This window comes from Podospora bellae-mahoneyi, chromosome 5, assembly GCF_035222275.1.
Source record: "Podospora bellae-mahoneyi strain CBS 112042 chromosome 5, whole genome shotgun sequence".
Lineage (NCBI taxonomy): Eukaryota > Fungi > Ascomycota > Sordariomycetes > Sordariales > Podosporaceae > Podospora > Podospora bellae-mahoneyi.
In genome coordinates this window covers 3,167,482-3,194,536 of record NC_085884.1, presented here as the reverse complement: position 1 = coordinate 3,194,536, position 27,055 = coordinate 3,167,482, and the positions used below count along the sequence as shown (strand labels likewise).

At 50.7% G+C, this 27,055-nt stretch overlaps 9 protein-coding genes across 9 annotated transcripts; 3 read left to right on the top strand and 6 right to left on the bottom strand.

The window, feature by feature from the left end:
* Window positions 1–926: 926 nt before the first annotated feature.
* QC761_507960 (uncharacterized protein) lies at window positions 927–1,706 on the top strand (the record flags this gene model as incomplete). Its single annotated transcript, XM_062880008.1, has 1 exon — window positions 927–1,706. The coding sequence occupies one exon, from the start codon at window positions 927–929 to the stop codon at window positions 1,704–1,706; it is 780 nt and encodes a 259-aa protein (XP_062731326.1).
* Window positions 1,707–2,591: 885 nt separating this feature from the next.
* QC761_507958 (uncharacterized protein) lies at window positions 2,592–2,971 on the top strand (the record flags this gene model as incomplete). Its single annotated transcript, XM_062880007.1, has 2 exons — window positions 2,592–2,776; window positions 2,809–2,971. The coding sequence occupies 2 exons, from the start codon at window positions 2,592–2,594 to the stop codon at window positions 2,969–2,971; spliced, it is 348 nt and encodes a 115-aa protein (XP_062731325.1).
* A 5,878-nt stretch (window positions 2,972–8,849) lies between these two features.
* On the bottom strand, window positions 8,850–9,290 carry QC761_0083620 (uncharacterized protein; the record flags this gene model as incomplete). The annotated part of the gene is made up of 1 exon (XM_062872884.1): window positions 8,850–9,290. One exon carries the CDS (start codon window positions 9,288–9,290, stop codon window positions 8,850–8,852), a length of 441 nt encoding a protein of 146 aa, XP_062731324.1.
* Window positions 9,291–9,921: 631 nt separating this feature from the next.
* Window positions 9,922–11,744, bottom strand: QC761_507940 (uncharacterized protein). The gene is made up of 2 exons (XM_062880006.1): window positions 11,006–11,744; window positions 9,922–10,952 (listed from the first exon to the last, which is right to left on the bottom strand). Exons 1-2 carry the CDS (start codon window positions 11,274–11,276, stop codon window positions 10,198–10,200), a joined length of 1,026 nt encoding a protein of 341 aa, XP_062731323.1. The 5' UTR covers window positions 11,277–11,744; the 3' UTR covers window positions 9,922–10,197.
* A 773-nt stretch (window positions 11,745–12,517) lies between these two features.
* QC761_507930 (uncharacterized protein) lies at window positions 12,518–14,368 on the bottom strand (the record flags this gene model as incomplete). The annotated part of the gene is made up of 1 exon (XM_062880005.1): window positions 12,518–14,368. The coding sequence occupies one exon, from the start codon at window positions 14,366–14,368 to the stop codon at window positions 12,518–12,520; it is 1,851 nt and encodes a 616-aa protein (XP_062731322.1).
* Window positions 14,369–15,382: 1,014 nt separating this feature from the next.
* Window positions 15,383–16,795, bottom strand: COG5 (Conserved oligomeric Golgi complex subunit; the record flags this gene model as incomplete). The annotated part of the gene is made up of 1 exon (XM_062880004.1): window positions 15,383–16,795. One exon carries the CDS (start codon window positions 16,793–16,795, stop codon window positions 15,383–15,385), a length of 1,413 nt encoding a protein of 470 aa, XP_062731321.1.
* A 733-nt stretch (window positions 16,796–17,528) lies between these two features.
* On the top strand, window positions 17,529–19,723 carry QC761_507910 (uncharacterized protein). Its single transcript, XM_062880003.1, has 2 exons — window positions 17,529–18,460; window positions 18,518–19,723. The coding sequence occupies exons 1-2, from the start codon at window positions 17,783–17,785 to the stop codon at window positions 19,508–19,510; spliced, it is 1,671 nt and encodes a 556-aa protein (XP_062731320.1). The 5' UTR covers window positions 17,529–17,782; the 3' UTR covers window positions 19,511–19,723.
* A 699-nt stretch (window positions 19,724–20,422) lies between these two features.
* On the bottom strand, window positions 20,423–20,866 carry QC761_507900 (uncharacterized protein; the record flags this gene model as incomplete). Its single annotated transcript, XM_062880002.1, has 1 exon — window positions 20,423–20,866. The coding sequence occupies one exon, from the start codon at window positions 20,864–20,866 to the stop codon at window positions 20,423–20,425; it is 444 nt and encodes a 147-aa protein (XP_062731319.1).
* Window positions 20,867–24,165: 3,299 nt separating this feature from the next.
* On the bottom strand, window positions 24,166–26,356 carry USV1 (Up in starvation; the record flags this gene model as incomplete). The annotated part of the gene is made up of 2 exons (XM_062880001.1): window positions 24,166–25,774; window positions 25,842–26,356. 2 exons carry the CDS (start codon window positions 26,354–26,356, stop codon window positions 24,166–24,168), a joined length of 2,124 nt encoding a protein of 707 aa, XP_062731318.1.
* Between the last annotated feature and the right edge of the window lie 699 nt (window positions 26,357–27,055).

Here is a 27,055-nt window from a genome sequence, read left to right as displayed (position 1 = left end):
CAAGCACCTCCCTTTACACCAGAACACAAGAAAGCTCATTCCCAGACAAACGCCATGTCTTTGAGACTGCATCATCATTTCTTCCCATCTTTCAAATTTCTTTCAACGGCGTCCTGGCTGAAGGACAGTTGTGTGCCTGTTCTTGACAAAGCATGATCCTGTCAAGGGTCACCGTCGAGCACTAAGCCTATTCAGGATGCATATTCCGCCAAGACCAGCTTACAAACAAGCTCTCAACGCCGCACCTAGACGGAGTGGACTTTTCGAAAAGTTTGTGACGACATGTTGAGGTCCAGACTGGCATAGATCCTGGGGCTTATCTCTGGCATTTTGGGAGACCTGTGATTTGTTTGTGCAAACTTCAGTTTTTACCTCAGTGGCCTCGAAAGCATCACTCGTTAGAGGAGAAGACGAGGATGAGAAGACTCTGTGTTGAGCCTGTGACATGTGGGAGAGACTCGTAGGAAGAGTAGGTGTCTTCACATTGGTCTAGGTGAGGTGTATCACTGTTCACTGACCATCCTTGTAATCTGACAGCAGAAGCCCTGTTGCCATTTGGACTGGGCAAAGAGGTGGGTATCACGGAAGAAAGACCGAGAAGCCAGGATCAGATGTCATTGTTCCGACGCATGACTAGCAGTCTTCTGCAACGCTTTGAAATCGAGAATCGATTTTGCTGAAGCTGATGAGTTAAATTGGCGATTATAATTACTAATCGCCTTTGTATGGAAGGGGAATGAAAATTTGCAGTTTATCAGCCAATTCAAGAGGTACGAACGGGGAGAAGGGAACTGTATAAGAACTCTAACGGCTTCAAGTCGAAAACTAACTTATCATCCAAAGTTCAAAATTCATCAGAGAAACCTCAGCCGCCCAACAAAGCACTTCAACACCTTGTTTTCCAGTCTCAAAAGCATTCACAAGCCATGTCAACCTTCAAGAACAAAGTCACCATCACCCACATCGGCACCGCCACCGCCATCCTCGACATTGACGGCATCACCTTCCTCACTGACCCCTTCTTCTCCCCCGCCGGCACCGGATTCGAGTTCGCGGGCCGCATCTGCAAAGTCCACGACGACCCAGCCCTCAAACTCGACCAGCTCCCCCACATCGACGCGGTCCTTCTCAGCCACGAGAACCACGCCGACAACCTCGACCCTCCCGGCCGTCAGCTTCTCGACGGCAGGCGGGTGTTTACCACCGTCGACGGCGCAAACAACCTTGCCCCTCGACCCAGCGTAATCGGCTTTAAGGACTGGGAGGAGCGCAAAGTTCGCGTTGCTGGAAAGATATTCACCATCACAGCTACGCCTTGCAAACACTGGCCGGGGCATGAATGCGTCGGTTTTATCGTCCACACAGAAGACTTTGGCGTTGCGGCCGATGGGAAGCCGAATGCCATTTACTTTACTGGGGATACCGTCTATATCCCCGAGCTGGCGCGCATGGCGGAGAAGTATCACATTGTTATTGCTTTGATGAATCTAGGGAAGGCGACGTTTGATGGGTTGCAGATTACCATGTGTGGGCAGCAAGGAGCACAGCTACTTCGGGATATCAAGGCTGATGTGCTGGTTCCTATGCATCACGAGTCGTGGGATCATTTCACGCAGAATGAGCCCGAGTTGGCGAAAGAGCTTCGGGAGGAAGGGGTGTTGGATTCGGTGCGGTGGCCTAAGCCTGGGGTGCCATTGGAGCTTTAACTGATGGAAGGGAAGGATGGATGCGGAGGCTTGAGAAGGAGTGGCAAGGGCCGTGTCTAGGGAATGTAGACAAGGAGTATGACGCAGGTTCATTACGGTAGATAAATCCAGACCAGGTATCTGGCTCGGGTCTTTGATATTGTGGTGGAAAGCTCACAGATGGTGTTTGTTTTTGTTCTTGAACGTGATATAAAGCCTATTGTCTGCGAAAAATACCTCACCTTGATACCTTACTCGATGAGCGTCCCATTTGGACCTTTCTGGAGTGATACAATGTTCCGGTCTGATAAGGTGTAGTATTTAAAGCTGTTTGTACACCTCTTTTGGTCTTTTTCCGGGAATATCTAAGATGCTGAAAGACGGAATTACGAGGTTTGATTGGTCACGATGGCAGGAGTACCCAGGTCAAGTAGTAGTATTTACTGAGTATACATTATGACCTAGCTCGTTTAAGGTTGTATAAGGTTGGCTATGGATGCCTGGCAACTGCAGCCTTCTGGCGAATAGAAATGCATCTGACGCGTTCAGCTGATTCCTTCCCTTTACCTCATGAAACTCTGACCTCAACGCACAGAAGTGTCAAAAAGTCGAGTTCCCAATAACTCAGGATGCCTTTTAAGCTCGATCTCATTATATTCACCGAGATGATCATCGTGACGGTTACATGAGCCGTCGTGATTGGCATACCATTAGGCTTGATATGGCAGGTCCGATGTGTCCGGACTAGTGGATACATGGGGGGATTCCTCATTCCAACTCGAAATCGAGCCAGCTAGTCATGCCGCACCACCGCCCAAGTATAGTTACTATGCGCTCTCTGGTACCTACTCAGCAATCCGCCTTATCACGATTCAAGCACCGGATGGGAGCTAAGATTACGAGCTCATGGCGTGCCCCATGGAAGAAGTACCTCTTGCCTCAGCTCCCTATTTCACCGCACTATCCTACGCGTGGGACTCTGAACATGGAACCGACCCGACCATCTGCGATGGAGGTCTCATTTATGTGACAAAGAACTGTGTCGCTGCGCTCAGAAATGTCTGCAAGGACAAAAGCACAAACAAGCGGATGTGGGTCGATGAAATCTGCACCAACCTGGCAGCAACGGCAAAGGAGGGAAGGGCCATCAGATTACCATCATGGGCGACATCTACAAGGTGACTCGCGTCCGAGTTTGGCTTGGTGAACAGGACGAGTCTAATGCTCTACTTTGTAAGTACTTTAAGAAGGTCGCTGGGTTTGGTGGCTATTGGAAGGATGAATAGAGTCCAGAAGATGTCGCACTAGACTTGGCCCGAAAATAGCCACGACTAACGAGGAGTGTGGTGGATTTCTTTTCCAGGTCTTGGTGCACTAGGGCCTGCGTTTAAGAAGTTACGCTCCCAGACCCGGATCTCGTCAGGGTAATCTGCTGTGATACATGCCTCAGCCTTTACAGCCTCCGTATGGGTTGGGATGTCCTGAAGAAGCTCAAGGTACTCCCTACCTCTACCAGCGTTAATCAAGCTATGTCTTTACAGTTTTATCTAGCAGATGCCATTGCCTTAAAAAGGGGTATTAAACTTTCTGAACCTAGGCATCCTCGCACCGGACGGACCATGGGCGAAAAAAGAGCTTACCAGTCGCTCCTGACAGGTCTATCTTAATTCAACCTCAGCCTATACATCACACACCTTCCTCACTCCAAGGGCCTTTTAGTTTCTCCATTCCTGGATTACCACAGTAGCTTCCTGCCCTTATAATGGTGCGCGCATGAGACTTATTTCTGGCTTTAAGATCCAGCCGATGTTAGAAACAAACATAATCTCCCAGGCCTTCGGGGTCTTATTGAAGGGCAGGTCGTACATAAACGAAAACTTATAGCGCCAGTTTGCTGGCAATATCCTCTTTATCACCGGTGGCTTACTAGGAGTTTCGCGTCTCGATTCTCGAGACCTCGTTAGGAACCAGCTATAAAGACATTAATACGCTACTTATCTCCCCGCTCATAGGCCGCTTATTTTCAAAGGTCACACAGGAATTAAGCATGTTTCTCGGAGACACCAGCCTGTACCTCTTCGCCTGGCCGTTCGGTATCATCGCCAACTCCGGATTTCTAGTAGCATTTACTATTCATCTTTGGAAGTTTCTATGGTTCCTAAAATTACCCCTGTTAGCAGCAGTTACTGCCCTTGCCATTTACTTCTCGCAAAACAGAAGTCCCGTCTGCGTGCTTGCTAGTTTAGTTCGAATCTTGGGGTGGTTTTGAGAGTCTGGATCATCCGGAATATATGACAGCCAAGGGATTCGCTTTTTTGTTACGGATACGGGATACACTGGGAGCAACAGCCGTATGCTAGCACTGGATCATGGTGATTACTTGGTGCAAGTACGAGGCTTCACCATGGGTGGTAGTTACTTGATTCTGAGATCTGGGAACGACAACAAGACAATGTCATACAGCGTTGTTGGTGTGGCGTATTTTGGTAAAGGCCCCCTAACAGAGACTCAGACACCTGGGGAGATGGTATGGGAAGAGATACGGTTACGGTAGAATCCGTAAGACCACAGTTTCGCGATATACCTAACACACCACACCTATTCAGTTGTTCACCCTGTCATTCTCGTTCTTCCGTACAACTATTTTCCCATGCTTTCGGCACCTTTAAATCACAGGCATTGTAACGTGCTTAGTAAACACTGCTGCTAAGAGCTCATAAATAGCAGAAGCATTATTAGAAGCTGCAGGCACCAAGCACACACGTTCTATAAAGAAATGAAAGTGACTTCGAATGAATGTCAAGGCCTCAGAATGCATTCGAAACGTATCTTGACTATCTTCTAAAGCCTAACTTAGATAGTCAAGGCCTATGAACTATCTCTATATGTATTGGGATGAGCTAACTGATGGTGTAGGGAATAAAAAGACATAATTCACTATCCACTTCAATCATCCCCTCCATTCTTGAGACCTGGAAATGATACTGGCCCAGCCGATACCTCCAAGAGCCGGTGACTGTTTACCAAGAACTTTTCCACAAACTCTGTAATAACAGCATCAGATCCTAGCTCGGTTATCAGATCTTTCTGTCAGCAAAAGGGGCCATGATTTAGCCTACCATCCGGGCCAACAATGGAAATAGACGAAGGGACTACACGCGCATTTGTGACAGGAGAGATGCGTGATACACTGCCAACTACAAATCAGGTCAAATTCAGAACTTAGGTAAATGGTGAATGGACATATAACTTACTCGGCACAACCACCTGCGGGAGTCCTCCTAAGAAGGAGTACAGGTCTCTGCAAGAAAATAGCCGCTTTTTTGGGGGGGGTCCAGAGTATGCATCTCTGTAGAGGGGCTTGGGATCTCCGGCGGGGAGAACGAGGATGGTGTTGTTGTCAAAGATATGTTGGTGGAGGACTTGTGGTAAATTTCTTGCTCTTTTTTGAATGCTTCTCGGAAGGGCAGATCGTTGTGGTAAGAGTCAAAAAGATGGATGTGGGCCAATATCTGTTTTATCATGTCAGTGGATGACCTCCAGAAGCCTAGCAAAATAACTCTAGTTCCTGGTTGTTTCGTAAAAATGACGAAGTTGTTCAAGGGAGAAGCATACCGTGGCAACAAAATCGCGGAGTGACGTATTATTGGGCACCCCCTCCTTCTCAGTCCAGCGCCCAGACACATCAGAAGCAATTCTGGCCTGTCCCGTAACCTTATCGATATCTTGAACAAATGCCTCCAGCTTGAGCTTCGAGTCGTCGGGGAATTCGTCGAAATGCTCAAGAGGATAGAGCAGGCTATCACCACCGAAAAATTAGCGAACCTAAACTTGACACCAAGATGTAATTTTCGGTGCTGCCATCACTGACTTGTATATCCAACTGGTTGGTATATCAAGCTTTCGAGAAGATCCTGAACTCGGTGATGGACCTGGAAAAGAAGCCTGCTGTATCCAGGTGCCTGGTAACATCAGCATCTACCATCAAGCCACTCATACGGTCAATAACAGACATACCCTGTAACGGGAACAATGCCACTTAGATCTGATATTCCGTGTGTTGGTCTGATGCCAAAGATTCCCCGGCTTGCTGCCGGGCACACCATGCTTCCAAGTGCTACTGAAGTTAAAGATGATAACACCAGGAGCAACGTGGTAATGAACATCCTTGCTGTCTGTACCAATAGAGTAGTCCAGCCACGAATATCCCGCTACAGCCGCTGCGCTCCCCGTGCTGCTCCCGTCTGGATCCAGGTACCCATCGCCGCGAGGGTTGAAAGGGCAAGGATAGTCGACCCAATCTCCAGCACGCTCCCCAGATGCAAACTGCGCTGTCTTGGTCTTGCCGACAATGACCGCTCCTGCGTTGATCAACCGAAGAACCATTTCTGATGATTCATCCTTGATGCCCATGAAGGCTCGATAGTCGCGGCAGGAGGCACTCGTGGGGGTACCGGCGAGGTGATAGACATCCTTGACAGTTACTCGCGTTCCTCGTCGGGGAAACTGCTCAGTACGGGAGTCGAAGTAGAGTCGGGAGGGAAATGGGATAAGGCTTCCATGGTACCTCGTCAGTAAAAGATCGGGAACACTACGTGGAGAGAGTCGATAACAGCGGTTCTTTCCTCGGTGACCTCGACTTTGTGTCTCGTGTGACACCAAACATAAACGCCCTGATGAGTATCCTGGTACAGTCGGTAGACCTTGGAAATGTGCCCTGAACCGTGGAGGAAATAGGGACCTGAGCGATGCTTCTGAGACACCCCATCCTCTAGCATGCTTATGATGTGTGTCGCGACTTTGTTGCACCCTGCTGTGGCATGTGGACCTTGACAGCAGACGACTGCCACATGACTGAAAAATTCCTCACTGATGACATTGTCCAACTTTAGCATCCGGCTTTTCCCTTCAACCTTCTCAAAGTAGAGCTGACAGGAGTCGCACGAGCGTGGTGGCTTACAAAGGTGTCATCGTCGTTGCCAGCCGAGCGGGAACGCTACCAGTTGCCAATGTCATGTCTGTGTAGGTATGTTTATTTTTATCGCAAATCTACCCAATTCATTAGGGTGTGGACCCTATTTCCCCTTCACTGAGAGTGTATTTGCAATGATGAAATCGATATTGGAAATAAGCTCTTCCATGCGTTTAAGAACCACAGAACAGGTTTAGCTGAGGACCGGACTTTTCCAACTTCCGTCGTCATTGACAGAAATCATCACGCTGGCAGTTTTGAGCGTGTACATCTAGTATATTAGAGATATTGTTAGCCATTGTTACAATGTAGGCTTCAGGAAATATACAAATAGAGATCAAGATACCCACATGGCTAGGTAAAGTTAGGTACTTTGCTCAGCCTGGCGAAGATATGAAGACTTCTAATACACTCACCAGAAGATATGGATTTTGTGCAGGTCTGATTTGACTTTCTGGGTGGTCTCCCACTCCTTGGAGGTCTCCTGTTCCTAAGACGTATCCTATCATTGAGACAGCCACCGTTGCATCCACGATTTTTCTTTTGCTGTTCGTAAGGTGCCATTAACCCCCATAAAGGTTCTTTCAAGGGTAGGGAGGGTTTGTAGCAAGCTCAACGGAAATTGCGAAGGCCAATCTGGGCTTATTATGCACACATATTTCAGCCCAGAAAGGTTTCCCATCATAAGCATGACTGTATGCACTGGGCATATGTTTAACAAAGGGCTTTCGTAGAGGTCTCGAAACCGCTTTTCGCAATTCTGAACGAGTGACTTGTGCTGCACTTTTAACAGATGTGATAATGGTTTTGACTCAGTTGTCGCCATTGTCTGTAATATAACAGCACCAGTTCCCAGCAGATTCTTCAAAGCCACTTAGCCAGCTTCATGTTGGATGCTGCTTTTCCGAAGCGATAATCTTATCGACAGAGTACATAAAGTGAAACAGTCACACTTTGACCATGGTGATGCTCCGTCAGTTGTATAAACACTGGTATTTTGTCTCCCACACGATCATGCGACAACGCATTATTAAACTGGGTTGTGTAGGAGTCTCCATATTCGCTGAAAGCTGTATACAGCCGTGGTGCTTGCCGTCTTGCAGGTCCAGAAAATGCTGGGACACAGATGTTACTTGGCACCAGCTTCGAAATGAGCGTTCACTAATAAGTTTCAAGCTAACTGCCACCTCCACAAAAACAAGGCCTTCTTTCAAAATAATCTTGATTTTGAAAAAACCAATTGGTTCCCCGAAACAAACTTTGCAGGTCTCCACTTCAAATGTCCCAGTTTGCTCACCCCAGCAGATTGCAGGTTTTGCTTCTATCACCTCCCATTCGCAGGCGGTCCCCTCATCATGGCTTCTGAGTCCCGAGTTGTCCTTGGAGGGTACTATTCTCAGAATAGCGGCTTTTGATCTTGGTTCCGCTGTTGCGAAAATCCGCTGCCATGAGGCCCATCCCTCAAGCGAGCTTTGTCTTCCAACAAAAACATGCTCTGAGGGAAGAACCTTGGAATATTGATCTCCGGTGCCCCAATATCGCTTCGAATATATCGCAGGTGCTTGACGTGATTCAGCCTTGGTAATTTCGCAATCGAGAATGGCGAGGAAATCTGCACGCCCCTTGTCGTGGCACGGAATGAGAAACAACTCAATGTTGATAGCTCCGGGTGTGATGGTGACTGGTTGACCTCCTATAGATTTTGGTGTGACAAGTTTGGTGCCTCCAATGTCAAGGAATCTATCCGGACAATCGGCCAGAAGGCCGAAAAGAGTATCAGGCGAGCCAATGTCGTTCTTGTTGACGTGCCATGCGAATAGTGATTGGTTGTCATCTTGACTGAGAATGTCTTTCTGGAGACGAATAAAGGCTTTCCTTCCCTCTCCATACTGGGGTGTCATGTTCACGTCGAAAAGCCCGAGCAGGCAGTAGGCGATATCTTCAACTCACGTAGTCTGTCGGCCTGCGGCCCAACGCATGCGTGAAGCTGTTAAACGGGTGAGCTGTCAGCCTTCACCTGTCTCACCAGAATTAACATGGGGATCTTATTTACCGATACATATGCTGTTTGGGGCCGTTTCGCCACCAATACACTGACTTGAACGTGTGCAACATTGGCAACAAGATCCGTAAATCCCGAACCAGGTGATTTATCTCCTAGGTGACTCCGGTCACATCCATAGAACTCAATTTTACGGGGGGCAATCAGCTCTGGCAATGTCCAGCGCCGCGTAAATCACCGGCTTCCCTGAAAAATCAAACGTCTCTTCAGATGGGTCCTCCTCAGTCACTGACCTGACATCAGCGAGAAACGCATAACAGATTTGCGCATCTTTGTACCATTGATACATGGAGCTGATGGCTTTAGAAGGCTCCGTGTTGCTACTTGTGTCTATGCAACATGTGTCGATCCAGATGAAGTTGAATCCTTGCTTTCTGGCGAGGAGGGTTGCTTCTCGGACCTTGTAAAAGCCTTTCTTCCCCGAAACACGAGTGAGCAGCGGGGGTGAAATTTTCGCAAGTGTCAGGACATGTACTCCAGTTCCAGGTTGCGAGTTCAGGATGTTGTATATCCTGGAACAACACCTCCTCCTTGTCTCAGTTGTGGGAGAGGATGGCGTATGGTTCAACATCGCTGCCGTAGATTTCCACAAGCTCAATTTTGTCGGTTCGTAGCAGTCGTATTTTGGCGCAAAATACGTCGTCGTGTGGGGATGAAACTGCAACGTGGTAAAGCTGGTAAGTGAAATTCGGTCGAGGGGTGTTTGGCCTACTGATCAGGCAAGAACCAACTTGCCTTGCCCGCTCAAATCTCTTGACCAGCTAATCAACAAGCCTTCAGCTGTTGTTGACCAATAACAATAACATCTCGGCCATGATCACTTCACCCAACCATCTGATAGACGCCACATAGCCGCCACATTTGCGGGCAGGTAAGCCCAGCAACAAGGATGCCGAAAACTACACAGATATGTACTCCCTTCACTGTTAAAGGCCTATAAGTAAAAGATCGAATTGTCGGATAAAGGAAGAAACAAAAAGAAAGATGAAATACACTGCCCAAGACGTCCTCTTATACCTCCCAAACTTTCTGGACTTTCTCTATAAAGTTTATAAAATATCCACCAGAATTGTCCGAAGTTCTTTGTATTTCTACCTCGTATCTCTTTTAATCTCCCGCCTCCCACGTCGGTCGCAAGCCTTCGCAAGCCTCTCACGTTAATCGTCAAATAACCCTAACCCGGATATCATCCCATAACATTTACAACCAGAAAGACACGACAGAAGGTTTGTATAGACAAGAATGTCGGGCGTTTAAACGCTCGGCTGCACACCAGAGTAAGACGAAAGCCCGAACATGAAGAAAACGAAGAAAGCATGTCCCTCAACGTGGTATAATAGAGCCCTTATTTTCCTCCATGAATACAACCAAAACCCCCAGGTATCAACCGCCCTATCCATTTTCCCTTCCGGCTCAATATGAACCATCTAAACTCCTCTTCCATGCCCATTACCCATCGTCTACCCACCCCCCTCCCATTACCTCTGCTGATACCCCGGCAACTCATAACTCCCCATCTGCCCCGCCGCCATCTCATGCGGATGCCCCCTCCAATCACCACTCATCTCACTTGGCGGCTGCGGCGGTATTTGTCCCCCGTAATAATTCGGCGGCTTGTACTCCGTCATCCCCGGCGGACCAGGCGACACAGACGGTGGAATCCCCGCATAACTCGTGTACATCGACGGCGGCCCATGCTGGCTCGGCACCTGGGAGTAATGATGATGCGGTGTCACTCCTGGTGATGGGAATCCTGCACCACCAACACCGCTCGCGGCGAGAAGAGCCGCTTGTTTCTTTTCTTGGCGGGGTTTGAAGAAGAAGAAGTAGAATGCTGCTCCTGCGAGGAGGATCACGGCACCGGTTGCGCCGATGCCGATTCCTGCTGCGGCGCCGGTGGAGAGCCCGGAGGAGGTGGATGTGATGTCTTCTGAGCGGTTGGTTGTTTGGGAGGAGTTGTTGCTGTTTTCTGTGTCGGTTGGGGTTGATTTAACGGATGTGGAGGAGCTGTTGGATTCGTCGTCTTTGTCGATGGACGTGGGCAGGGTGGTGGTGGATGTGGTTGTTGTTGTTGTTGTTGTGGTTTTCTTTCGGGTGATGTTGAAGAACTCGGTGCCGGTGTGGCCTCCTGTTTCTCCCTCGATGAACAAGATGATTCTGAAGACGTCCGAGTCCTTCAGGTCTTTGGTTGTTGCCACGATCCATGGGTGCCGTGTAATCCCGACAGTGCCCTCTGTCAAGACATGGTCAGTTGTTGGGCCATGGAAGAAAGGGAATGAGACATACGCATGATGTATTCAAAGTTGCCAATAGACCCGCCGTCGGTGGTGTTGTGTTGAAAGAGGGTCAGACTGATTCTCGTTCCCTCGGGTGCTGGTGACCAGGTGATTGGGAGCAGACTGCCTTCTTCATGAACCGGATTATCCCTCATATCATGTTCGCCTTCTTGGATATTCGGTGGAGTAATGAACTTGATGTTCGGTTGTGGTGTTACTTGGCCCAGCACAGTGGTACCGCCAAAGAGGGCGGCACCTACCAAGAGAGCCTCTACCCGCATTGTTCCGTAGGTGGTGCACCTGTCAAAACTGTATCAAGAGGAAAAAGAGAAACCGGAGAGCGAGGAGCCACGGTAAGCGCTGGTCGTGGGGTTAAAAGAGACACTGTGTATCCCGGTATGCGGCGGGTTTGACATGAAGTGCCCCTGCAGCATGTTGCAACAGGATCTAAGAACCAATGGGATGTGGGAGCTGGGACAGGCAATCTCACAGCTAGCTCGCATTCAGTGTCGCGGCTGGGATCGCCCTCCTGGGCCCTGTTTTCTGGTCAGCTTGGAGTAGCATTGGTGGTTCGTGGTGTGGAATCCGAAATAAGCAGCAGCGGGCGACTGCGGCGCAGCGGAAGGTAAGAGTATAAGGAGCCAAGGCGCGAAGGATCAAGTCCCCGTTATCGCGGCGCAGGCATCCGCGCGCCTAAGAAGCTGGCAGTGGCTTCGCAGCTTGAACCGGTGCTGAAAGGCCGCTTTGCCAAGTCACACAAACTCTGGAGCGATGATGGCGGTGCTCTGCAGGAGATCAAGACCGAGCGTGAGTATAAAAGGTTGGCTTCAGCCTCCTTCCGGTTGGGAGGTTTACCGGCTCATATCCGGGCGAACTTGTGAGCTGGCGGAGGATGAAGCAGGGGTCAGAACACCAGGCATCTATGATCATGTACGCTTCCCAAAATGGTCATCTGAAACGCTATTCCTCCTGGAAAACTTTTGCCGCGGATGCGTCTTTCAGCGGAAACACTCTGGGCATCAGCCACTGTTCGGCAGCATGTAGGATCTGAATTTTGTCAAGATTTCCATGCTCAATCCTCACTTCCTTGCCGTCGATCATATCCTTCATTCGCTCACAACCCGACATCGCCAGCCGCCAGAATCTGCCGATACAAGCACAGCAGGGCTTGAATCTCAACTTTTCAACGTTTTCCTTCTTCGCTCTGAATCCAAATGGGGAGGGAAATAACCCAAAACCTTTTCAAGCTGAACACCAGTGTCACCCTCACGGACCTCAGCATCTCTCACTCTCCCTGAAGAGCATACCGTGTTCGGCTAGTGGCCTAGGAAAGTCAGTGGCCGCGAAAAGAGAGACCAAAAGGCCAGAAATTGGTTGATAATTGGTATTACAATATTGGTTGTTGGTTGTTCAGTCCAAAAGTAAACAAACAGGAAATCCGGCCTTAAAAGCAACCAGGTATTGGTCTGGTAAAAACGTGGGCCCTTTGTCAGGTGCCCTACATACCGTCACATATACATTCTCAAACGCCCTTGATCCACAGCCCGGTCGAACTCTTGGACTCAACTCTCTCTGCCGTGTTCCTTTCATCTTCATTCATTATCCGGGAATGCTTCTCAATCCTGACCGTTCCAAGATTTTGCGCAACCTGATGCCCGCACGCCAATATCTCCGAACCATGTCTCTGGATCCTGCCTTCCAACGCCAAATATACATGCTGGCCCATCCAGGACGTTATTCCCGCCGGTCCAAGGTACAGTCTGACAAGAATAAGTGAGCACCCAATCACGCCAAGAAGAATGAAGACGACGGCTGCCTGAGAGTAACCCCCCACACCGGCATTCTGGACACTGGTTCCTTCGTAATACGGATAGCTAACCGGATGATTCTGGTCTTGCGGTAAAAACATCCACGAATATGTCTGGGCTACTCTCGGGTTACCAAAGTCGCGTGGAAGCGTGACGTTTGACTCGAGATACACGGCTCCGGGGCGGCCATGCTTTTTGAAGTATTTACCGCCGTGATTTCCCTTATGTTTTTCGGATGCGGGTGGAACGAGATCCCATTGTGAGCGTTCTGAAGGGACAGGCGCATGGCCTGGACTGTAGTTTGGTCGCTCTGAAGCGTGAATGGCGTGGCCCCAGGTGGTCATGGAGTTGCGAACAATCAGCCCCACGCCATCCAAAATGGATATTTTGGGGTCTTTGAGTAGCGTGTTGAGTAATTGGTTATTCTGCGTTGCAGGTGGTCCAAGAGGGATGGTTGATATCAAGGAGTCCACTGGCCAGACTTCTTTCAACTCCCCACAGTCCTTTGAGGCAACAACTCGAGATACTTCTGCCAGGGTCAGGCCAATGGTATAGCTAATGCCCCTGTTTATCGGTTGCCTTGTTATGAACGTCCCGCGCTCTTCATCTGCCCACTCGGGTATCTCAGCCCAGCGTATGTTAAGTGTGCCGTTCTCTTCGTGCCTGTAATCAATAATCAACCCATCCGAGCTTCCTTCCAGCCATCCGGCCGCCCTTCTTGCAACGCGAGTCCATCCTCCTGGAACCAGCTCAACAAAGTCGTTAGGGTCTCGACGTTCAACCTCCAAGTTTGCTACCATAACCAGTTCCAAAGTTGTAAGAATCCCCTCGTCAAATTTGTGAAATGTGTCGGAGCATAATCCTTCGCCAAACATAAAAATAACCCCAGGTGGTTGCATTCGGTCCATAGCGTCTACAGCGATATCCGTATGACGACCGTCCACACCACTGCTGAAGTGTTGAAAGGCTCGATTGGCTTGCGCAGTAGGGCCGTCACGTAGCCAGGTGCTTGTTGCGCCGGTTGCTAGGTCGATTGGCTCCGCCGATGGCAAGTGGACCGTCACCGCTGTTTCGTCCAATTCCAGACTCATCTCTGTTATCTGAACAATCGCGAACTTGTAGCCGATCGAGCCAGCGATGCCGAGCAAGATAATCAGGTACCGCACCATAACGAATGGTCGAAATCCGCGAAAGCCAACAACTACCGGAGCTCTTGGTTGGGTGTTGAGATATCTCGCGTAATCGAGTCCAGAATCGCTGCCAGCTTTCCATGTGCACCACACGTCAAACAAGTGAACATATGACTCGGACAGTCCAAATGCGAGCAGGCTGAACCCTACACCCAAAACAGCCAGCCAGAATTGAACAGGGAGATGAGAGCCCGTTTTGAAGATCATCGGATGGTCCCAAGACCAGGGCGTGTTTGACGCAACAAAGAACAGAATCACACTCCCCAGAAAAAGTGATTCCAGTGATAGAATGCCAACTTGGCTGACATATCTTCTCAAGTTGGGATTCGCGATGCCCGCCATGGTGGTATAGAAGAGAACAAACAGATGAAACATTCTGAAGTGCTATGATGACTGAGGTCATGGGGAAAATGTCTATTCCTTTCAGTCATCTTAAGGAAATAGAGCAGGGTGACCATCGTATGGCGCAGCAGCCGAATAGATTAAAACTGTAGGTATACAGTTCCCTGAAAGCCAATGATCGCTCATTCTTTCCCCCATGCGGAGAGATTTGCGGCCCCCGACTACCATAGTCCGAGTGCCCAGCCCCCAGATCGCGGGCATCGCCCTCGTTGATAACCAATCAGCTAAATCATACCCCTCAAAACCTATCAGACATTAAGTCAGTCTGCCTTGCACCATCGTACCTCTCTTTCTCTGGACAGTACCCCTCCAAATTTCGCATCCTTCATCACCCGATTCTACGTCATTGACTGTTGATATCTCTCACCTTTCACCCAAGTTCGGTGGGCAAACCAGATCGTCATTGTCAACAGATGACTTTCACTCAGCGCTCAGGGTAGCAGGTAACTAAAACCAACGCAACTAAAATAATAACTATCAGCACCCCTCGAAAGATGCAAAAAGTGAAATAAAGCCCCAACAAATAGAAAAGCGCGACTTGTGGACTCATCTCAACCTCTGATACGACCAAACAATTCTCTGGTTGGGCATATCTGCAGTTTTGAACGAGTCTCTTTTCGAACAAGTAACCCCTTCATGCACAGACCAATCGCCTATGCTATAAAGGGGTAAGTAAACATGGAGGAAACTGTTAGTTCAGGAAACAACTGAGAGAAAGACACAATTGCAATAAAAAAGTCACCAAGATTGTAGCAACTCTGGCCATGATAGGAGCATTCAGGTCAGACTGGACTTAAGATGGAATGGCAGGAATAATGTGAATGTCCAGCTGTCCCAACAACGGTTGCTGAAGAAGAGCGGATAAACATTTTCCCGCAACACAGCAGCGGCTCTTCAGCGAGGGGCATTGTAGCTCTCTTGATCAACTGCCACAGATGGCCAAGATCTATTCATTCAGTGTATAAAACACGGCCTCGATAGGCCCTATCACCTCCCAAGATTATTTACAACACTCCCAACCATAACAGCCACCTCTCGTTCCCACTGCTTGCTGGCAGCTTCCCCATCTCCAGTCTTGCCCTTCCCCTTGGCCGCAGCAGCAGCCACTACGCTTGGCAGTTGGCTCCCCTTGATGACGCACTCCCGAATAGCTTCACCAACGCTCTGCCTGTTGGCCCTCAGTGTCCGAGCAGCTGTTGTATTTCCTTTTGCCACAATTTCTTGAACCCGTGGCGCCATACTACTCGCCATGGTGCGCCAGAAATAGCTCGCCAGGGATCCTGTTTCCAGGTAGGCAAGCAGTGGCTGAAGCATATTTCCTCCTTGCACTGGCTGCTTGCCCTGTAGCATCGGATGGACCGGCACCTTTGTTCCCTCCAATACCGCCTCGAGGGCAACCACATTCTGACACCTTGCCCCAACTTCCGCGAGCGTCCTCGACAAGCTATCCAGATTTGCCAACGCCCTCGAAAGTCCGGCAATGCTGCTCTGCAGCGCCGACCTGAGATAACCCTCCAACGCCTGCAACATCAGTGTGGGTGCCCATTTCTCATTCGGCCTCGTCGGCACCTGTGTCAACAGATACAACGCTGTCAACGCCGACACCGTCCGTCCCTTGATCTCCTCCGACTGCGCAAACGTGGCACTCCCACTCGCGCTCCCAACCGAGAACTCTCTCGATATCCTCTCTGCCGTCTCCCTGACATTCTTCTCCACCGGCGCAACAATTTGTTCCCTCAACGTCCGCACAACAAGCACCTTCTCCAGTCCGTACCCCTCCCCACCAGGTGTCCCGACACTAGCAAACAGCTCCCTAAGCTGCAGAAGAGTGTGAGTACACCTAACCAACGCCCTATGATCCTGCTGCCGTTCCCTGCTCTTCAAACTGGCAGCACTAGTCGTCACACTTGCCGTTGCTGACCCAATAAGCTCCCCATTCTGCACCTCGAGCTGCCTTCCCAATTGCAGTGCCCTTCCCACTGCCCTCCCGAGCCGCAAAGTTTCCCATAGTCTTGCCGCTACGAGCTTTACTTGTTCGGCCTCGGAGTGTTTCTGTATCACTTGTTTCTCGAGCTGCTTGTAACTCTCGTTCAGCGCCTTGAGCTGGGCGTCGACTTCGGAGACGATCTTCACCGAGGCATCGGTCTGGGATTTGGTGTAGGATAGCAGCGGGATGGATGAGCGGGTGGTAAGGCTGTCAATATGGGAGTCAACTTCTTGAATGTCAAACAAGACGCGCCGCAAGGGGGTGGAGAGATCGAGGGGGAGCTCGGTCGGGTTGTTGGTGGAGAGGACGAGGGTGTTGGCGAAGGCGGAGGGAGAAAAGGTGGGGGAGAGGAAGGCCTCGTAGTCGATGTAGGAGGGCTCGTCCGTGTTGGAGGGGTCGTTGGGGTTGGACATTGTGAGGTGGGCGCAATGGGCCTTTGTTCGTTGGCGTCGTTGTGGTCGTGCCCTGGTGTTGAAGCTTGGGTTGAATGTTTGGCGGTGATCCCTGCCAAGAGAATGGTCAGGGCGCAAAACCTCCCGAAATGGAGGCCAGGTCGTTGGGTTTGGGAGCCACAATTTTCAAGTGGGCGTTGGCGGCCCCAGTGGCATGCAGCTAGCTCATTGCCCCGCAATTGCTGTGCATGCGTGGCTGTGGGAGCTATTCCGTGCTGTGAGCTGTGAGGTCATCGCCGTTTTTGGAAGTTATGGTACCTGTTATTGCCTGTGTACGGCGCTGGACCCTGGGAACAGCACGATACAGACCATTGAGAATTACTTATGGCGCAAAGCAGGGACTGTGTACTTAAGTGACAACTGGCGGAATTGGGAATGGCTTCCTATCGCTCACTCGATGTTTGGTGGTTCTCGGCACAGTGGTGATCGTGTTCGCCTGTTGCTGACGGCAGCTGGTCCCTGCCGCGGGCTGGGCAAACCCCCACTCTCACTGCAAGTGCCCTGAGCGATTAAACATTTCCATCCGTCCAGAAGCCATCTGTCAACCGGGCTCACTGTTAGGAAATTAATATCTTGGCAGTGGGACCTGGGGCACTGGGTTCGCCGTTTCCAGCCACGCACCCTCGTACAACCACAGAATTGACACCTTTTTGGCCCCCATATACGATTTGACACCATCTTCCAAAAAACATCCACTGACGGGAGCTTCGGCAGTAGCCCATGACATCGCCTGCAGCAACACGTCGCCCCTGATCCTTGAGCCCTCCGATCATTGGGTCAAGCCGTTGTGATTGTCAATCGTGGTGTCAACAATGTCAAAGTACCGGCTTCCTTAATATTCAATAATTCACTTGTTCCTCCTGTCCGATCGAGCTCTCGAAAACGACGAATATCGATATTTAACACGCGCGCGCGCAACCACCCTCTGGGTGCGACCGAGCCACCAACATGGACTCGTTCCTCCAAGTTCGGGATATCATTCCCTTCCCACCTGGCGACAACTCGAGTGACACATTGATTGGAAATAGCCATCTCAACCTCACCACTCTTGAACACTGGAACTACACGCTATTCACAAACCAAACCCTCTCCAATGGCTCTTGGTGTCTTTTGGCTTGGGAACCGTGGATCGCTGACTTTGTCATGCCCAATGGCACCTTCATCAACGCAACATGGTGTTGGTCTCCCGTTAATGGCATCGGAGAACGAGCCGGCACTTCGATTGGTTTCGCTGTTCTCTTCGGCGTCGCTCTTGTCCTGACCATCGTCGCGCTTAATCGACACGGCCGCCTCTACCTCCCCGTCACAAAGCGATTCTATCCCATTGGAAGGAGATGGCAGTGGTACTGGGGAATTATTGTCAGCGCTACTGCCGTTGTCAGTTTGTTTACCGCCATGGACGTCGACCGATACTATCTTCCCGAGTTGCCACTTATCCTCACGAGTTTCTTCTGGTTTCTGATGCAGCTGGGCACTATTGCCCAGGTATGGGAAGCAGTGCGCCATTGGGGCAGTTGGATGGAACGGCAGTTTATAGATCCGGACCCCTACGCCTTGCGAGATGACGATAGAAGATCAAAGGTGGAATTCCATCTGCCTTTGATCTTCTATTTGTTCTGGTGGCTTGTACGTCCTCTCAGTTTCCGTCTTGATACCCAACCCCTCTAACTTTTGTCTCTCCAGAACTTCTTCATGATTATTCCCCGAAACTGGACTCCCATCCAGCACCAGCGCTACCCCGAACAAGTAGTCAACGAAGCTGAGCCCTCCGCCACCGATGCCCGGTTTAAAGCCGCCGGCTTTTTGTTATTCGTCTGCTGGTGCTTAACAGTCTTCTCTCTCCGTCATTCGATCAAACACTACCGCCCACGCAACCGTGGAATCATCAACCGATTCGTAGGCTTCATTCGCATGACGCCTCTCCGATTCAAGCTCCTTATTCCCATCGCACTTGTCGTCCCAGCCTATCAGGAGCTTTGCGCATGGAAGTTTGAGTACAGCCCCTTGAACCTCGAAGGGAACCGAGCCGCTATTTTTGCTGGTGGCTACGCCCCAGCCTTATTGATCATGTACATCCAGGTCATCTTTGGGTTCATCAACGAGAATGAAGACAAAGAACTCAAACGCCAACGTATCGTACGCAACCAGCAGCTCGACCAGGAGATGGGCATCGTCAAGAAGCCCGGATGGTGGGCCAGAGTCAACGGAGAGGTGGTTGTGCCAGGAGAAAGCATGCGCGACCAACTCGTCCGCAATGTCAGAGAAATCCAGGGGAATAAACCGCGCAACAATGGAAGCCCGGCGTCAGACGATGTCCCAATGAGCCCGCTCTCCCCTTCCGCACCGGGCATGTCCCCAGCTGGGACAAATACACCGCCGACGTCACCACCACCGCTGTATAATGGTCGGTCAGAGCGAATTCGACAAGAAAGAGCCATGCAGGCGGTAGCTGGTGTTCTTTTCCCTCAAAATAGAAGTGCAGAGGCAGAAAGGAGAAGGAGGGAACAGGAGGTTATGATGGATGGCCCTACACTCTCGGCAGCAGCTACGACGAATCCACCACCACCGCCATATCCAGGTGCGACAGGGGCAAGGGAGGGGAGTGTAGCTCCTAGTGTGGGCTCGAGGGTGAGCCAACAGCCACCGCAACAGATAAGGAGCATGCTTGATATTTAGCGTTTTGGAATAGGAAGCCGCAGCGTAGTCTTTTTGGGGTGGACAAGAGAAAGCGTTTTGGATTAAGGTGTATAGAATTGGTTTAATTCAAAGTCAAATAATCGGTATCCTTGTTTCTTCTTGAGGATCAAAAACAGTGTAGCTTTTCTGTCAAGACGATCGTTTGACAGAACTTCCTATTATCCTGAACTTGGGCTGCCGAGCTTCAGCTCATTATTAGCACACAAGCCGGCTAAGGCAAAAAGCTATATTAAAGCACCTTCTGGTATATTTTGAGCGGCTGCTATCAACACAGCCTCGGTGATTGCTTTGCCACTGACCGGACTTGAGGGGTATCGTGATTGATTGAAGAGAATCTTCAAGACCTTACGGCCGTGCATATTGTTGTGGACGGCTGCGAGATGCACAGCTTCTATCAGATCGATTCCGCCCGCGTGACGCATAGGAAGCCGCATGGCCTCCCCATCTTGGGAGGCTGCTGCGAGGGCCAAGATCTGCAAATCATCCCTGTCGTACTGATGTCGACCTTGTAGTTCTTTCCCGAGACGATTGAATCTCTTTTCCATCTAGTTGGCCTTGCTGTACAGGAGGACGAGCTGATTGATGGTCTCTAATCTCTGCGCTTTGCTCCCGAGGGACTTGCAGTTCCTTACACAATCCAGGAGAACCAGTGCCGCATCGTTGTAGTCCCCAACCGCTTCTAGAATGACAGCTGTACTTTGGTGACTCGGTCCCCTCTGTGGCTGTCGCTCCTCTCTGCATTCCCAGTCCCATATCAATGAGAAGCGGTATGGAAAGTTCCTGATGTACTCTGGCCTGCAGCACGAGACTCTGCTCACAATGATAGAGAAGAGGCTTGAGCAAAGCCTGACAATGGTAGGTTTCGACGCTCCGTTCATAATACAGACAATGTCAACCCTCCGGACTGATTTGGCAGAAAGTGGAAGCGTCCAGCCTGCGGACGATGTAGAATCGTTGGGCTTGTGAAACCTTCCACTCGATGGATAGCTTCTGCCGCCCGTTGGCATCATCGAATTCTACTCGAATGACTTTGCCCAGTACCTGACCATTTCCTTGTATCTCAGCCACCTGTGAGTGGGACCAGGTATCAACTGACACTAATGCACCGAATAGAGACTTTTCCACCTGCTTGAAAACAACATCCCAACCAGCCCAATAGTCTAGGAATGTCTTGTGTAGTGGGTCGGTGGTACTCATGCCCAACAAGGCGAACACCTTGTCATGCACTAGGGTAGCCTGTCGGGTGTGATACATGTCGATCAGGTCACCCAGCTCGCTCTTGCCGTGCGAAGCAATGCCGGCTGTCTTCCTCGGACGATATATCGCCCGTCCCATTGAGTACGTCACCGGACGGAGCTGGCTTTGTAGCTCTCGTGGAACATCAAACGTTGAAGCGAGCAGTTTCGAATGGAGAGCTTGGCTGAATCTGCTCCTGCTTCTTCAAATCATCTCTCTGATTTATGCAAATCGCATCCACCCATAAAGCTCTCGGAAGATGCTGTTCTCGTAGAGCCAGCAAAGCCTCATACAGATTATCGGTGACGGATAGCCGATGAGAATCCACAGTTATGCTTCCCTGGTTTGACCAATCACCCCAGGTATATGAAAGGGCCTCATAGAGATGTAATTCCTGGTTTTGTTCCGCCTGGCTCGAGGCCAACAACGGATACTCGCGCAGCTGGCAGACCAAGCGGCTTCGTTGACAGGACAAGAAATGCCCGAAATCACAATATAGCTGCAAATACCGACTTCGTTCTCGGCTTTCAGACCTCTGGATTGAATAATAGGCGGCCGCAGTAGGTATGGAGAGTACCCGGGGCAATAAAGTCGGAAACGTAGGGACGCATTCGACATAACCCTAGGTAATACCACTTAAATCGACGTGATCTACCAAGATGGGACGCCGCCAACGGTCCAAACAAGGCACACGCTGCACAGCAAAATCATTGTGCTGGCCAATCAGAGACCCATTGGGAAGTTGATCACGGCCGGGCTGAGCTGCTCAAGAACCTACCTATGTGGCTGACACACCACAGGAGCGCTGTGCGTGGTGTCATAGAAAGACAGCAGGCTGCTCAACGCTCGGGCAGTTCTCGGTTCAAACTCTTTTCCAACAGGAAGGAGCAAAGCCCCCTTGTCTTTGAAAAGTGAATGCAGGCTTCAAATGCATAATTACTACCAGACCCACCTAACACAAAGCACCAGCCTGAACATCAACACTCAACGCATAGCCCGATTAACCTTCCCCCTCTCTACCTTGCCGCAGTAGGTTGCGACCACCTCCTATAGTCACTCCAACCACCACCTCATCACCTCCTCATCCTCCTACATCTCCAAAAAAAAGAAAAAAAAAAAAAAAAAAAAAAAAAAAAAAAAAAAAAAAAAAAAAAAAAAGAAAAAAAAAGAAAAAAAAAGAAAAGAAATACCCGTGCCCAAGGACTCCCTCCCCACCTTATTCGGATCACGCAAGTGGACTACTTCTACTTGAGGGTGGCCTGCTTGCATGGTTCAGAAAAGTGGGTACTCCCGGGGGACACTGAACGGGTAAAAAAATAAAAAATAAAAGGGAAAGAAACAAAGAAGTAAAAAGACGAAAGAAAAGGAACAAACAACGAAAAAAGAAAGCGAAGGAAAAAAATAAAAGGCCACAATCACCCTTCCCCCAAGCTACCATTGACTTCCTCCCCGAGTTCATGAACCAGATACTCAACACTAGCATCACCACAATTCCCAGCGCAAATCAAAAGCCATGTAGTGCCCTGCCCCCCTTTCCCCCTCCCCCTACTCACATCCTATGATCATATCACCCTAAATGCCTACCTAGGTAATCAAAGCTTTGTAGCAAGCAAATTACCAACCATCAACAGAGCAGGTATGATACTAGGCACATCAGCCAAGGTACTCACTCGCAAATGGATCAAGTCCCAAACCGACCTTGACCCTCAAGACAACCTCATGACGATAAATCCGTCTCACTCAGGTAGATTAAGAATGGTGTTATTTACCCAACCAGCTATTCGCCATTCCCAACTGACACAATACTACAGATCCTTTCCGCAACCTCAACCTCAAACTGAGACTCAACAGATAGCCGCATCGGCAACTGATCTCCATACCCAACACCTCAAGTTCACCCTGAGTACGACTTTCCATGCATCATCAGGTGCGTTCCTGACACATCAAATAACCACAGCGCCCAGTGTACCTTGCATTCCAGCATAATCAGCTTGGGCAGTCTCGCAGTGGAAAAACACAAAATTGAGGTGATCAACCCAATAAACATATTTCTATCTAGTTATACTACTCCCGCTCCCAGTCCCTCCTATCCATCCCATCATGCCATTACAAAATCCAACGTCACATCCAGATCCACACTCTCTGATCTCCAACAAATGCACAACACTGCCTGTCTGCTGTCATGCACCAGCCGAAACCTGCAGTGTGCCTGACTGCAACACGAACCCACCCACTAAGCAAAAGCAGATCAAAACAAAAACAGCAAAAGCTACCACCCTTCCCAAAAAAAAAAAACCAAGGCGCGCAAAACCGCCAGCCCATTGAGAGAGCCGAAGCAAGCTAAACTCCCAAAGATGTTGTTCAAGGACCCGCAACAAAAAAAAGGAAGCGAACCCTTCCTTCCAGGGTATCAGGTCCATCAGTGACCACCAAAAGAGGAACCTCGATACAACATGGGAGAATATAGCGATCATGTTTCTCAGTCTTCATCCACCTCCCCTGATCATCTTTTCCCAAAAGTTCCCCGCCAACTCCTGACCAAGCTACCATCCCCATATAACGGGCATCTTTGCAGCAAGGACGGTGCCTGACTGACCGACCAAGCAACCCAACACCCCCCTGACGACATCGACCAGAATGCGACAGTAGAGACCAACCAATATTCGACAATCGAAACAGCAAGGAGAAAATGCAGCGCTAAATCTTTGTTGTCGTGTCATCGTTGCGTCGCAAAAGCAGCACTGCATCCTTATCCATAACGTAGTGTCGTAGTCTCATATCGTCGTAGCCGGCATCGTCGTCACATCTCACCGTGCCATCACCTGCAAGAAACTGCGTAAAAGAATAGCATCCATTGAAGAGGTGCCCAAAAGTTCCCAACCCGACCATGTACCGCATGCCGCCCCGTATCCGACAGTAGAGAAGATGGGTATCCCTATACTAGAGTGCCATGGCCTGGAACCGTTGGTTGTCATTTCGTCGTAACACAAAAAGGAAAAAGGAAAACAACAAGAAAATTGTCATAACGTGGCATAAAACCCAGACCCAAAAAGGAAATAAGAAAACAGAAATGAATCCTCTAAATTGCAACAAAAGATGACCGACCCGTAGTATCCTGTGTAGTGCCTGCTGACATCCAAAAAGAAAAAGACCGCCAATCCCAGTATCCAGATGTATATGTATGCAGCGAGCGTGGTATCAAATGCCAAAAGAAAATGAGTGATCATATCTGTATAGCCCAAACCGTTGGATGCAGCGAGTGTAGGCGGGTGAGAGAACGGGTATCAAAAGCAAAACGGCCTCCGCGCTAATCCAAGTCGTGTGTTTCCGAGGTCCAGACGCCATGCAGTAATTCCAATTCGTGATTCGTAGATCATCTCCCCATCAAGCTGGGGGCTTCAGTATGCCGTTGCCGTCGAGCCTTCGCTTGTGGCGACGGCCACAAGAGCCTGCAACCGCCGCAGAGACTCGGGGTTGTCGCCCCGTGACATTGGCCGCTCCAGGATCCGCTCCATGCTAGGACCTGATGGTTGTTGTTGGTGGATGCCAAGCTGTTGTTCCCTGGCAGGGAATCCCTGGAAACCACGAACGTTTGGGTGAACAATCCGATCAACATGTGGGCGGCCTTCATGGATGGTCTCCTCAACAGGGTGGGTAGGCACTGGACCGTGATACCATCCATGTCTTCGGGACTCACGAGGTGTGGTGATGGATGGAGCCGACATTGTGTAGTGATGCCTAGAGCCGACAGGAGGGGCCACATTGATGGGTGGCGGGCCATGAGGAGGCCTCAGATCTTGTTCGAACCGGACGGTAGGTTGCATGGGTGCGGCATGGGCTTGCTCAGCGCGAGCCATCAGGGCTTGAGTGGCCTCGTTGGCCCATGCTCCCGCGCTATCCCGAGGTGGCGTGTTGATGTCAAGTCTTGTTATGCCCCGATGCAAGCCCATATCCCACTGCGAGCTAGGCCTTCGGTCATCCGAACCGAGGTCACCGGCCGGCAACAAAGCCGGGGGCCGTGATGCCTCCGAGTCGATCATCATCGGGGACGGGTTGCGGCGGGGAGGTGTGGGCGGTCTCCGCGGGATAGGATCGAAAGACTCGATACCGGGCAGCCGCAGTGTTTGAGGTGGTTGGTTTCCGGTATTGGCGGGTGGAAGCTTAATGCTGTCGGGCGGGAACTGAGATGGAGTGATGACCTGGCTCAGTCTGCTTGCCCCGTTGAAGCCCGCGGTATCGGGGTGCCACGTTCGTCGTCGCCAGGCCTCATCGGCCGTCGACACTGAATCCCGCCTTGACCAGTTTGAAGTGGACGTTGTGGGCGATGAGAGAAGACCATTTTGGCCAGGAGAAAAGGCACCGCTGTTGGACGCGTTGAGCGAAGGGCCAAACAGCGGGCCGCGGAGACTGGGGGCATGAGGCGATTGGAACGGGTTGCCTCCAGACGGAACGCTTAGTCGGCGGCCTGGGGTGCGGGACCCTGCGGCAGCATACATGCTATGCGAGCGTGAGTGTGATGAACCAGGAGAGGCCACCGGACCCCATCGAGGGCTATTTTGGCCTGTCGAAAACGTGGCTGATGTGGGAGTGCTCATGTCCGGTGAGGCGGCCCTATAGTATTGACCATCCGGTCCGCGATATGACTCGAGAGAAAGTCGGGATCGGGGGTCGGCCATGACCAGAGGAGGCGGACGTCGGCGTGCCTCACCAGCACCATAGGCCGAGGCTATCGAAGCCATGCTTGTGATGCTAGATGTTGACAGAGACTTCGAGTGTCCTCGACCCCCAGGTCCAACACTGCCAGCTGTCGCCGCTCTCGCCCTGCCAGTCGTTGGCCGCACCCTGTCGGTCCTAATCTGTCTCTGAAATCGTGTTCCTGTCGCTGCTAGCGAGTCAATCGGAATATCTTCGTTCACATGCACTGTTTGTGCATGTTGTCTCAAGTTATCGAGTCGAGAGAATCGTCTGGAGCAGTGGCATTGGAAGGGGCGTTCTCCAGTGTGTTTTCTGCGGTGATCTCCTCGTCAATACCTCCTCCTTATTATTCAACGGAAATATGGTTGGTAGTACGTACCTGATATGGCGGGCTAAATGCTCGCTCCTGGTAAAGCTCAGATTGCATGGTGGATAATCCGTGCAATAGAATCGCTGCGACTTTTTCTTCTTCGACTTTGTTCCGTCGGCGTTCTCGCTGTCGTCGTCTGATCCAACTTCCTCACCGTGTTCTCCATCTGAGTCATCCATGTCCATGTCGTCCGAGTCCCTAGACTTCCTCGAGTGCTGCGAATTTTCTCGCTTGGGTGTGGATTCCGTCGTGGGTTCGGGGACTTGTACCGACTCGGGAAATGGTGATGTCGGAAGTGGTTTCTGAGATGCCAATGCGCCTGTTCCAAAGTTTGCTCGTGTTGGTGTCGTGGCTTCGTCAACAGGCCGTGAAGCCTGCGAAGGCGCTGTGCTTGGTCTCGGTGTCGTCATCGTTGTTGTTGTCGTCGTTGTCGCCGTCAAAGTTGTGGAAGAAGGGGGTATTTCGTGTTTGATGGAGTCCGCTGCCAGGAGCGGTGTGTTGACTGGGCGAAACGCTGCAGCCATGGTGGGAGGTGCCTGTGGTGGGTGAGGGAGGGTGATGCAAGAGTGCAACCAGATGCGGGAGCACAGGCGAGGGGTTCAGGGTAGATATGCGTGAGCTTGCCCGGTGAGGCTGAGACGACCGAGTCCGCGGCAGGGGTAAGTGCGGGGAGCCGGCGGCGGCGTTTGGGACTGATTGAGCTAGGGACAAAAGAGAGTGGTCGGAGAGGGAGAGGGGCAGGAGGATAGGGAGAAAAGGGGCCGGCGGAGGCTGATCATTCGAAAGCTTGCTGGTGCTCGTGCTCGTTAGCCAGAAAGCGTGTTGTCTTGTGATGATGGTTGCACCAAGGGGCCCCGGATAGCGGCTTTTTTTTTCTCTTCGGTCGCAAGGTTGGGTTTCTGTGGGAAGAAAAAAAAGATGGCGACGGGAAGCAACCCAGAGCTTGTCGTTTCCCCTGGCTTCCCTGTCGTCTCCCTGGGTCTTCCGGGATTCGTGGTGGGGTTCCTGAGGGCGGCACAGGCACAGGCTGAACAGGAAGCAGGTCGATCACCGCAAACAAATTCCCTTGGTGAGTGGAAAAGATGAATGCGCCAAGTGCTCTGTCAGAAAAGGCAGAAGCAGGTCCCAGACAGCGAAGGTGAAAAAGCGTCAGCAAAAAATGTGCCTGCGATATGAGACGCTGCTGGACAGCAGATGGCAGGGGGGTGCGGAAGTGTGGCGAA